General features: G+C 40.9%; 1 protein-coding gene across 1 annotated transcript in view; it reads left to right on the forward strand.

Annotated features, from left to right (window-relative positions):
• Positions 1–13113, forward strand: part of LOC125226677 (protein vestigial) — a 41530-nt gene that overhangs the window by 15441 nt on the left and 12976 nt on the right. Inside the window, exons 2-4 of the mRNA XM_048130737.1 lie at positions 6900–7047; positions 11806–11968; positions 12549–12710. Of these exons, the coding sequence (XP_047986694.1) occupies positions 6946–7047; positions 11806–11968; positions 12549–12710 (427 nt within the window). The 5' untranslated portion in view covers positions 6900–6945. The remainder of the gene's footprint in view (positions 1–6899; positions 7048–11805; positions 11969–12548; positions 12711–13113) is intronic.

Raw genomic sequence — 13113 nt, forward strand, 5'->3', positions numbered from 1 at the left:
AAGCAACTCTGGTGCATTGCATCATGTTTTTAAGAGGATACGGTAGCGAAAATGCTAAAATGGAAAGGAGCCCCCCTTTTAACTTCGGAATTTTAGTTAAATATACAAGTGTTATTAACTAGATTTATCGAAAAAAAATGTCCATTAAGAACAACTCAGTCAAAAGATATTTCAAATAAATCTTTAAAATCGAGGTTCCGCTCTCGACTCTTTCCTTCTTCAAAACTTAATCAATCGGAACGAAATTTGAGAATCTGAATAACAATGAAATAATCTATTTAGGACCGTTTAGCTTTTTTGGTTAATTATTACCGATCTTAAGTATCACACCTTTTTTTGCGCCACAATGAAAAAGGCCGTTTTTGGAAATTTTTGATTGGCTGTAGTCTTTAAAAAGCAGAATATCAAAAAAATCAAAACGGTCCGACACAGATAAAAATAATAACAATCTGTGTTGAAAAAATCATTGCTCTATCTTCAAAAACCAGGGAGGAAATAGTCGAGAGCGTTTGTATGGAGAATTGACCCCTACCGTATCGTCTTAAACTTGACTGTACAAACTTACATTTAATAATAGACACCGTGTTTTTTTTTGTTTTCCGTTAAATTAGATACGCAGTAAGGTTTATTACCACGAACCATCCGGTACCTATATCGCTTTTTCGTTTTGCACACATAATAAATGAATTAGTGTTAGAAGACCTTCATAATAACAGAAAAGTTAGTGTCAAGTTCAAGTGTCTGACGGCACATGTCAAAACAAATCAGTCGAATAACATTAGGAAGTGGTAAAGGTTGTTACACACGACTTCAGTAATTTAATTTATTATTTTAATAACTCTTATTCTTTTAATATCTTTGATTTTTGCCTTTGAAATCCTTCCGACATCCGATATCGGATCGGATAATGTGAAAACGCACTAAGAGTTAAGACGCTAGTTTCTTAGGGCCACTTGCACCTCCGAAAATGGATGGTTAGCCCGAGGTTAACCCACTATTTTATGTGGAATTTGACAGTTGACAGCCCACTAACCTTGAGTTGAGCGTGTGGTGCAAGTGGCCGGGCCACTGTGGCCCTTAGAACAATTAATTGTATTTGACCTAAAGAACCTTAGAAAATTAATTGTATTTGACCTTAAGAGTTAACGGAATTCAATATAAACACGCTGTAAGTACGTGAATACTTCTGTTATAAGCTGTGATTGGTATCTTGGTGTCATTTCTAACATCATAAAAGGTTCATTATTTCGAATACGTCAAACAAATGACGCCCATTTGTCCGATCTCTGGTTCTAAGTTACGAATAGGAATGATCGATTGGCATCAAAAAAACACCATGCGAAAAAAAATTGTCATCATACAAATTCTATGGGAAAAGTTTTTCGCGATTTGTGACTTTTAGTCGGAAATTTTTTTGGTCCCATGCATGCTTTTGATCCTGGGGGCCGATTTTTGAATCTCACGGCGTTCGAATTCAGAAAATAGTAGGCAATTCACCGTTTTCAACCGGTATTTTAGTGACAGTGAGGCTCAAAAATCGGCCCCCTGGATAGCATTGGGAATATTGGGATCGATTGGCGTCAAAAAAAAGTTTGTCAAAACAGCCCTTTTTCTCGCACCCTGTATGTTTTTTCCAAAATCTGTAAATGCCATTTTTCATCAATTTGAAATCGATGGATGGTCCCCTTAGACCATTTTCACGTAGGACTACGGGATCTCATAGCTGCCCTTACTGACCCGCTATCAAAATACACCCTGTATAACCACTCGTAGGGGTCTATGCAAATACGTAAATAGTTATTTTCCCCACGCCAACTGGTTAAATGCTCTGAATATTCGAAAACAGATGACAAAGTTGCGTTTTATCCACAAGACTGCAAAGTAATTTCATACAAATTTTAACTGGAGGTCCTAAGACTCCTAAAGCAAGCTAGAATTGACGTATGAATGATGATTATGAATCATAAATGTTTAATACCTTGAAACTAGGGATGTACCGACTAGTCGGCGACTAGTCGGCAAAAAAGGCCGATTAGTCGGCACTTCATTAGTGATAGAAAAACAGTACAAAATTAAATTACCATCTGAAAATTATGGTTGTATTATGTAACTATTTGTAATTCCTATTTTTTTTGTCTAAATAACAAATATGTATTTATCACAGAAATAAATATCCCATCTAGGATTATCGACTTCATAGGCAGGATCACTTCACTACCCACTAAGCCAAGCCGGTTGTCAAAAATGGAAAATGTATATAAACATTGTCATGAACCTTTGAACTTGCAAAAAATCATGAAAAGCGCGTTCGAAGGACCAAAAATGACATTCAAAATGTGAATTTAGTCGAAAATTAAGTTTTGGCCGACTAGCCGACTAGTCGGCCGACTAATCGGCCACCCAAGCGCCGACTAGTCGGTAGTCGGCCTAATCAATAGTCAGTACATCCCTACTTGAAACCCTTGCAACGCTGAAGATTCCATATTTTTTAACCGCTCGCTATGCTCGTGGTTCAATTATCAGAATCTTTTGCTTGTTCGGGTATCAACTTTGCTCCATTCACCCCTTGTAAACACGGTGTACAGATGTCGTGCGAAAAGGTTTTCCTTCGTATATTTCCGGAAACGTTCGTATTTGTCGTTCTAGTTCAAACAGTGACAGGTCAGGTACGCCTTGTTTGTACTGAGACTGAGACTGACGTTGACTTGGCACGTTTCCGTAAGAATATAACGAAGGAAAATCTTTTCGCACTACATTTTTTTTTTTTTAATTATTTATTCACAAAAAACCTTACAATGCCAAACTGTAACGTTTGATGGCGAGACGAGCTCATTGTTCTAGATATAGGTACTTAAATACAATTTTGATATAAAACAAAAACATAACTTAATACTAATTTAAACTTTTTTTTTAACTTATTATCTGTATACCGAACCTACGCTATGAACGACTGCAATTTAGTTTTTAATAGGGATGTACCGACTAGTGATTTGGCCGACTAGGCCGACTACCGACTAGTCGGCGCTTGGGTGGCCGATTAGTCGGCCGACTAGTCGGCTAGTCGGCCGAAGCATATTTTTCGACTAAATTCATCAGAAATTTTGAATTACATTTCTGGTCCTTCGTTCGCGCTTTAATTTTTTTTACAAGTTCTATTTTTCAAAGGTCTATGAGAATATTTATACATTTTCCATTTTTAACAACCAGTTTGGCTTAGTGGGTAGGTTAGTGATCCTGCCTATGACACCCGGTAGCCCTAGGTAGGACATTTATTTTTGTGATGATCACAGATATTTGATCTTTTGACTAACCAAGGTATAACGAATCGGTACATATATAATTGTATTAAATTATATCAGCTGTCAATTTATTTTTGTACTATTTTTCTATGACTTATAAAGTGCCGACTAATCGCCGACTACAAATGTGGCCGGATAGTCGGCTTTCCCGACTAGTCGGTGACTAGTCGGTACATCCCTAGTTTTTAATGTCATTTTGTCAATGTTTAATGTCTGTACTCCCAAAAGAGTACAGCATAAGATACGCTGTCCGTTATCAAATTCTCTACTCCCTACCATACACACCATAAATCAATCGATTAATAATTCCTAGTCTATAAACTGAAATAGATATCATACACGAAAGAAAAAACGACAAACCCGGGTCTTCAGCTTACGCGGCTAACGTCTTTACCACTTGACCACCCGCCCGCTGTGGTACCCGAGTCTCTCCCGAAAGTCCCGAATCACGAATTCCTAGTATATTCAATTTCTACCGTAGGAGTCTGGGGGCCGATTTTTGAGTCTCACGACGTTCGAATTCAGAAAATTGTCACTGAAAATAATAGGCAATTCACCGTTTTCAACCGGTATTTTAGTGACAGTGAGACTCAAAAATCGGCCCCCTGGTTCGTGTGCTACTCTTTTGTTTTTGTTATCATACAATAAATACTTATTTAATATCAACTCAGAAAAAATGCTATATTTAAATCATATTTCAGTCAAACAATACTACGGGTACAATACAATAAAACTAATTATATTAACTTACATGTTGAAAGTTTTACCTGACTAAATCCACCCAATCAATCCAAGATCCCACCCGTCATCCCAGGCGCAAAGGTGCCCAACACGCTTGCAGCATTACCACGCTGAATTACGATAGACAACCTCTGCCTGCACCAGGAAAGACCCGGAGCGGATCCTCTATAACCTCAACCGAACCCCATTTAAAAAATTCTAATGCCTCTGCGCACCAACAACCAGTCGACTAACCGCAATTTATTTTTGTTGAGAAATTAGTGAGAGAAGTTGAAGTGACGCTGATGGTGCAGCAGTTAAATTGTAGTGAGATATCGTGTTTATGAGGGCGGGTTACGTTACGGCAGCGCAGTACGCAGACGGGTCCGCGCCGCGCTGCGCCGCGCAGGCGCGCAGAAAAAGCCGCGCGCGCGCATTCCGGGCGCCGCGCCGGCTCGCGGCCGCGGCCGCGGCCGGCCGGCTCACACACGCGTGACACACATACAAATCAGATACACTGGGTTCAGGCTGTCTTTGTTGCACTTATGCACTTACATGCTAACTAATTTAACTAAAATATTTATAAAAGTTTTGAATGATCCACGGTTCTTTTCATTTACCTACCTTCTTTTTGCCGAGCACTCGATATTTAATTTTTTACGCAGTTACATGCAATAATTATCACGGAAAACTGCGTCGAAATATCGAGAGCTCGACGAAAATCTAAAAGCTAATCATGGTCTACACCCTGTTTTTATTGAAATCCGTTAACTTTAGGGAAAGATTCATTAAATCAAATACAATTAATTTTTCTAAAAAACTAGCGTCTTAACCCTTGCGCCGAGTTATTAAAAAAATAAAGATAATTGCTGAACAAGTGTGTCACAAGCCAATTCCTATGTTATTTGTTTTGACATGTGCCGTCAATCACTTGACACTAACTTGAATGTTATTCTTAAGGTTCTCTGACACTAATAAATTCATTTATTATATATGAAAATGATGAAAACTTTAACTAAAAGTGGTTGAGACGTTATTTATTAACATGAACATCTTTATAAAAAACACAAAAAGAACTTAAGCTACTAAACTTAATCTAACACAGAATAAATATATGTACAAAAAAAATACAAATAAAAAACAGGGGCAAGCTCGGCGCCGGATGGTAGGGTGCCCAGACTGCTGGTAGCATTGCCGCGCTGGATCGCGATACTATTCGCTGCGCAAGAAAACCAGCCCCCTGGTCACCCAGCCCCTGGCCTTACTGATTATGGCGCAAAAAAAGTGTGCTATTCAAAATTGGTAACAATTAGCCAAAAAAACTAAACTGTCCGACACAGATTATTTCATTGTTGTTCAGATTCTCAAATTTCGTTATGATTGATTAAGTTTTGAAGGAAGAAACAGTCGAGAGAGGAACCTCGTAATTAAAGATTTTTTGCAATATCTTTTAACTGAGTTGTTCTTAATGGACAATTTTTTTTCGATAAATCTAATTAATAACACTAGTATCCCAAATTGAAAGGGGGGCTCCTTTCCATTTTATCTGTTCAGTATGTAGTTTTAAATAGATACCTACCTACTTATATATTATATTTCCTTATATAAACTTAGACAATTGGGCGCGGTGGTGGGGCCAAGTTCGCGCATCGTACCTACACAAACGAGCAAAGAAACTACATACCTAATAAGAAAAATCGCTTCTGCGTCAGGTAAGGCCACATGGTCTAAAAGTTTGCCGCGCACTGTATATTAATTCATGTAAGATTCGATTCGACTGAAGAAGAAAATCGATAACCGTTCATTTTGTTTTAAGCCAAAAGTCTACGATGTTCGAATACCGCGCATAACCCGAACGACATTGACGAGATTTCCACGAGATTGATCTTCCATAACTCGACACGTCACTGAAATGTTCTCTGTCTGTGAACCATGTCGGATGGCCCCTGGCCAAACATTTATAATTATATCCACTTAATTAAATTGCACGTACCATTGTCGGCATACTTGACAGACTATCCGTCACCATTCGAACTGTCATTTTTAAGTGTCGCTGTCACAAGTTAAAAGTGAAAGCTGTAATAAAAAAATAGCGTTCTTTAAATGTTATATTATAGCAGAGTTGTTTCATTCAAACTATTCGGAGTGGATTCCTTTTCTTTGTCAAGCTATTTCGGTCGGAATCCGGCGCCGATGTTAACGAACCGTGTATAACAATACAATCAAGGTCAACCGAGACAAATGAAATACAACAGTGTTTTATTTCAACTTTTAAAAACTCGGGAATAAATAAATTCCATACCAATCATTTTATATTTTTATAAAAACCAATGACAAATCGTCTTTTAAAAAACAACGTTTTTACAAATGGATAACCTACGCTCATTAGACAAATAATTGAGCAGTCATTAATAGCAAATTATTAACTTTAGTAGGGGAGCCCAGGAAAAGGTTTTTGTAGTTACACGATCGTGTCAGATGTAGATATAAGTGATTAAAGTGATATCCTACTACCATGTGGAGTCTCTATCAACCATTTTTAGCAGTGTATGTATATTCAATTATTCATCCGTTACTTCGTGGGGATAAAAATAATGTAATAGTTAATAGATTTCGCCATATTCGTTCTAGTTAACGCTATTAAGCTTCGTCTTTATTTGACACAAAAATTAGCTCATTTTATTTTAAATCTGAAGGCTAAATGTTCTGAAGGAACTCCTTCCAACTTAATCTAATTTAAAAAAATATATTCGACAAAGCTGTTGTTTACGTACTCAATTCAACCCATGTATAATTTTAAGAAGAAGAAGATCAGGATCCATGTGATACGTAGATATTTTATTTGTGTAACTGTGTCAGTAACAGTGTTTGTTGTTGCAGGCCCGGGCCGGCGGCGGCGCCGCGCGCGGCGCGGCATGGGGCGGGCATGGCGGTGACGTGCCCCGACCTCATGTACGGCGCCTACTACCCCTACCTGTACGGCCGCGGCCGCTCCTTCCACCACGCGCCGCACTTCCAGTATGACCGGGTCAGTACATTGCCAGCTGCTACAGACGTGGCGGTGCCGCACAGCGCTACAACTACAACCCTACCTGCATGGCCGCGGCCGCTCCTTCCACCACGCGCCGCACTTCCAGTATGACCGGGTCATGAAATGAAATGAAATGAAATATTTATTTTCCAAGTAGGCATATTACAATGCGCTTATGAACGTCAAATAAAACAAGCTGCTACAGACGTGGCGGTGCCGCACAGCGCTACAACTACAACCCTACCTGCATGGCCGCGGCCGCTCCTTCCACCACGCGCCGCACTTCCAGTATGACCGGGTCAATACATAACCAGCTGCTACAGACGTGGCGGTGCCGCCCAGCGCTACAACCTTACCTGTACGGCCGCTCCTTCCACCACGCGCCGTACTTCCAATATGCTACAGACGTCATAGTAACTATGACCGAGGGTTAAACGTAATAGCACAGTTTATTTCTTGTTCTTCCTATCACATGCAGGGCTAGCATATTATAATTGGCGCAACAGTATTTCGAAGCGACATAGATCCTGGTTTTTCTAGCAGTATTTATGACATAAGGACGTCACGGTGACATAATTTCAATAAATCTCTGACTGTCGAGTAACTCCAAACTTGGCGCTGCCGGCTCCCCTACTACAATGTTGCCTTTCACCAGAGAGTTAAAGACTACATTTTGTTTCGAAGAAAAGTGAACATGAATTACCTCTACTTTCGGACAAATATAAATAATTTTTGTGTCTATGGAGAAGCAGTCATGAGGAAAGCCATTCCTCATGACTGCTTCAAGTAAGTATATCGGGTCAGCAGTGTTAGCACTGATTGACAAGCACCTTATTCGCGGATTAGCAAAGTAATATTCTTGCTTTTGATTATCATGGCCTTTACAGTACCTAACGCCTAATACCATAGATTATTCGGAAAAAGTTTTCCCTCGCGACTATGGTCCAGTGCAAGTATGCGTCCTGCGGCCGGTAATAATAAGGCCCTCCGCCCAGCGCGGCGTCGCCGGGCGAGTTTTTTGGGCGCGGAATGCGGTGACACTGACAGCGGTGACGCATGCGCCGTGCGCTACCAGCGCCTGCGACGCTCATTCACCGGATCGCGTCGTAGTTGTGAGCACAAAATGTGTCGCTTAACTTCAAGCTTCGGTAAATCCATTCTGCTATAAGGTTGATTATTTTTCAGGTCATGTTTATATAATCAACCTTAAAGCATAAAGGATTCACCCAAGTTTGAAGTTTAAGCGACACAAATGAGCAGTGCAAAAGAGCACAAAGAGCAAGGAAACAAATGAGCAATAGAGAAAACACGTGTCAAAATTTACCTTAATATGTAGGTAATTAAGGTATTAATTAGGCTATTATGTATGTAGATATTGTAGATGTAATTTTTTTTTTTCAACGTAGATTTTTATTTCACCTGAATTCGCATTGTAGGTACATTCCACAACCTTTGCAGCGATTTTGATAAATGCTGTTAATTGATCGGAACATTCGGAACTATTCAACCTTTCGTATGCGCCTGTAAAATTTGGTCATTCATGTGTGAGTATAAAGTTGAAACAATATGGAGCAGATCTGCTACTTCTACCTACTGCATACGAGAGGTTAATAGAAGTTTCATATTTAGCATAACATTTGCTATTTTGCACAGCCTGTGCTATCAAAATCGCTATAAATAGGTACATAGACCTAGCTTGGCCTGCCTGTACCGTGTTAATAAGGTTGTAAGATGCGTAGGATAGGGTACTTACCAGTGATCTCCGTAGATAACTATATGTAGCTGGATGAGCGTGCGGCGCGCGTGGAATGCGCCCGCGCACTCGCAGCCACGCCGCGCTAGAAACTAAAACATAATATTTTAAATGACAATTTAATGGAAATTAAGTCGTCTTTTTTAAATCCTTTTACCCTCTGCTGGGGTATACTGTAGGGCTTGTATCATATATCTCAATTCACTCCTACCGTAACTACCAAAATCTCTTTATGCCGGTCAGCCATCGTAGCTTTGGTACGGATTTGTTTATTCTTTAAATTATTAGTCAATTGTGTTACTAAAAGCGCTGGTGGCTCAGCGGTGTACACAATGTGCTTTTCGGAACTTATATGCGATATTTCATTTGATAATTGCTAGTCGCTTTTCGGTGAAGGAAAACATCGCATGGAAACCGACTTTCGTTAAAACTAGCCTGCGCCGAATGTTGGGTTTATTTGTCAAAGCGGACACAGCTGTGGGGCTCCCATGAGCCTTGGCAAATACCGGGATAACGCAAGGAGGATGAGCGATGACTGATGAGTCAATTGAGTACTATACATTCGATTAAGATGAAATGAAACTCCGCTGATATTATGTTATAGGTACTTAGTAACCATCCACACTCATGAGTTGCGGCGGAGTTGCGGCGCGCGCCAAGTCTCCGCCACGCCGCCTGAATGTAATTCAAAAAACGTCTCCTCAGTACATTTTGTATAGGAAGGACGTAAGTTGCGGCGCGCGCCGCAACTCCGCCGCGCCTCCTGGGGCCGCGTCTTACATCCTTCCTATATAGGGCTGCCATCTCGAATTTCGCCAAACCCGGACAAAGATTCAAAAAACCCGGACATTTGGCGTAAATCGCATTTTTTCCCCGGGCGAGTCCGAAAATATTTTTATAAACCCTAAAAACAGGACGTTTAATTTTCATCCATTTATTTTTTTAATTCCACACAATGTGTAATTTGCAATAAACAAAAACAAAACAATTTTTCTTACAAAAAATTAAAATTCCGGGTTCCGTACCACAAAAGGAACCTTTATGATGCGACTCTGTCCGTCTGTCACATTACTAAATATCTCAAGAACTACTTATGCTATCGATTTGACAAGTTGTATGGAGAATTCCGTGATTTTCGAATTTAGCGACAGCGCAGCCGCGGGCAAAAGCTAGTTTCTTATAATTTTTAAAAAATAATTTTGGTAAAAAAATACCGTTTTCCCCCCGCCCTCCTTATCTCCGAAGTTTACCAACGAAAAATTGTGAGTTTTTTTACGAAACATTGGCTAAATAGTACAGGAACAATAAAATCGAGTCTGTTAGTTAGTTAGTTAGCTATAATTCTAATTCTAATACTTTGATACTTGGTGGTGGTGCTGTAAGTAATGAAACACGTATATTATCACTGTTATTTTTTATTAATGATTTTGTTAACAATCAACAATTGTATATAGCAATATATAAATAGTAATTACATAAATATTAGGTACAAGTCTTGATAAATAAAATAACATAAATAACTAAACAAACCGTAAACCGTATTTATAACAAAACATAACAATGGCGGTCAGATTGAAAAACCTTATCAGTGTTTATTGTCACTTTGCGATGACACCTTAAGGTGCCAGGTGCTTATCAACCTTTTAATCTGGCAGTTTCGCTGTTTAAACGTGTTATTTTTATTATACAGACTGACATATTACCGATGATTATTATAACTATATGTACTATACTTACACCATCAAGTATCAAAGTATTAGAAGCGCTGTATTTTCGCACCTATAGCGGTGTGGTCTATCGCTTCACATTTCCAAAATAATCTATCTCAAATTTGCTGCTGTACAGATTTGAACCTTACAATTATCAGGATACAGTTGCTTCTTGTTGTCTTAGCGCGTGCAAATACAGAAGCTCCCGCTCAACACAAAAGGAACAATACCTTTGTTTAGAAACGTTCGTTTCAAAAAATTCATACTATAGTTTTATTGGGCATTTTCCGCAAGTCGACATCCATTGTGCCTATTTTGCGTGAAATAGACGGGGTAGCACTATTCCTAATCGAGTCTGTATCTTGGAAACTTTTTTTAAATTGTTTTTTTTTTATTTCAGCTTTCAATCTTACCTCCCTTGCATATTAGAGGTTATACATCCATATCGTATTTCAAAATTGTACGAGATTCTACCTAAAACAGTATATTTCAAATAAAGTGAAAACTGTCGAAATCGGTTAACATTATAAAGAACTAGCTTTTGCCCGCGACTTACCTCGCGTTAAATTCGAAAATTGCGGTATGCTCCATACAAACTGTCAACCCCCTTTTTAGGGAAGTGGGGGGTAGTAAGAGACAAAAAGTAGCGTATGTGACTCTCCATCCCGTCAACTATCTCCACTTAAAAAATCACGTCATTTCACGTCATGCCGTGAAAGACGGACAAACAAGCAGACACACATACTTTCCCATTCAAAATATTAGTATGGATTATCCCTGAAAAATCATCATACTATACCTAAAGGTCGCCCAATTTAGTTATAGAATTCACCGAGAGATGAAGCCATACACAATAATGCTCATTAGTACCTATACTTCTAGTCAAGCTCTAATTACTTAGAGTTATATGAGATGGGTTTTTTAACTATTGAAAGTTTGTTCGAATACGTCTCCCTCGGTGGGCGAGTCTGAGTCGCACTTGGCCGGTTTTTTATTATGTAAACAGATATTAATTAGTGAGTCAACTTAAATTCGCTGATAAATGCTTTAATTCAATGAGGTGCTTCCTTACATGAAAAGCGTCCGGGTTTTCCCCGGACACTTCTTGAAACCCCGCCCGGACGGCCCCCGGACGGCCTCCAAACTAGGACAAATCCGGGGAAACCCGGACGGATGGCAGCCCTATTCCTATACAAAATGTACTGAGGAGACGTTTTTTGAATTACACTCATGAGTGTGGATGGTCCCTTACATTACTAAGTTACAGTTTAGTAATGTGTGGTATTGTTGCAGTTTAACGTGCAGACGGGCAACGGCGGCGAGGGCTACGGCGCGGCGGCCGGCGTCAGCAGCGGCTCGGCGTCGTCCGGCGCGCAGTCCCCCGGCTCCCCTCCCCACGCGGCGCACCTGCGCGCCAAGGAGGAGCTGGCGGCGCCCGGCCGCGCCAGCGCCGACGGTAACTACCCCCGCTCCCCCCCGCTCCAAGCGCCAAGGAGAATCTATCCACACTATACTGCAGCTATACAAGGGCAGTCTTCTGCAACCTACGCGACGGAGGGCTACCTTCTAATCCTTCTATAGCTTCGGTGGCAATCTTCCGCACCACCGTAAAGGAGGGGCTTAATACACGTCAACGCCTTCAGCGGCACAGGCAGTGTCCAACTTTCCAACACCTACAACTACCAAAGAAGAGTCCTCCGCAGCACCGATTAGATATACTGCTCCGGCACCAGCAGCAGTATGGTATATCTCACTTGACAGGCTTTAAGTGCTCACCTTGCTGGGTGTTAGCCCGAAACTAATAGTTCACTTCCGAAGGTATCCAGGAGTTAAGAACAGCAATACTAATGTTATTACAATTTTGGCCACTTTGGCGGTGGCTCGTTGGTTGGAGGTCGGGAATAAGTGAGAGCAAAAGTGACGTAGGCACATACCCATGACGTGACATGTCATGTGACAAAAAGACAACCGAGATACCGCTGCTGTTTCTGTAGCTAGCTAAAACAATCTGAAACTAATAAGACTTATGTTCCTAGGTGGCGGGTCATCAGAGTCGGAGGGCGAGTGCGCCGCGCACGGGCGCGCGCGTGCGCAGTACGTCAGCGCCAACTGCGTGGTGTTCACGCACTACTCGGGAGATGTCGCGGCCGTCGTGGACGAGCACTTCGCCAAGGCCCTCGCGACAGACAAGCCTAAAGGTGAGAGCCGCTAGAGTCGCAGGACGCTGTCATCAGTCAGCGCCAACTGCTCGGTGTTCACGCACTACTCGGGAGATGGCGCTAGGGTCTTGGACAAGCAGGGACTTCGCTAGGGCACTCGCTGCAGACAAGCCTAAGTGCGTTTTCACATTATCCGATCCGATATCGGATGTAGGACCGATATCCATACATGTACCCCGCCATCTTTGATTTTTGTCTTTGAAATCCTTGCGACATCCGATATCGGATCGGATAGTGTGAAAACGCACTAAAGGTGAGACGGGTCTAGGCTCACCTTTAGTGCGTTTTCTGTAGGAGGCTGCTCGTCAAGGTCAGGGTCTTTCCCATATCGGATCGGATAATCTGAAAACGCATTTATCGGGAAAAGCACTTGCACGAAAAA

Source organism: Leguminivora glycinivorella, chromosome 5, assembly GCF_023078275.1.
Source record: "Leguminivora glycinivorella isolate SPB_JAAS2020 chromosome 5, LegGlyc_1.1, whole genome shotgun sequence".
NCBI lineage: Eukaryota > Metazoa > Arthropoda > Insecta > Lepidoptera > Tortricidae > Leguminivora > Leguminivora glycinivorella.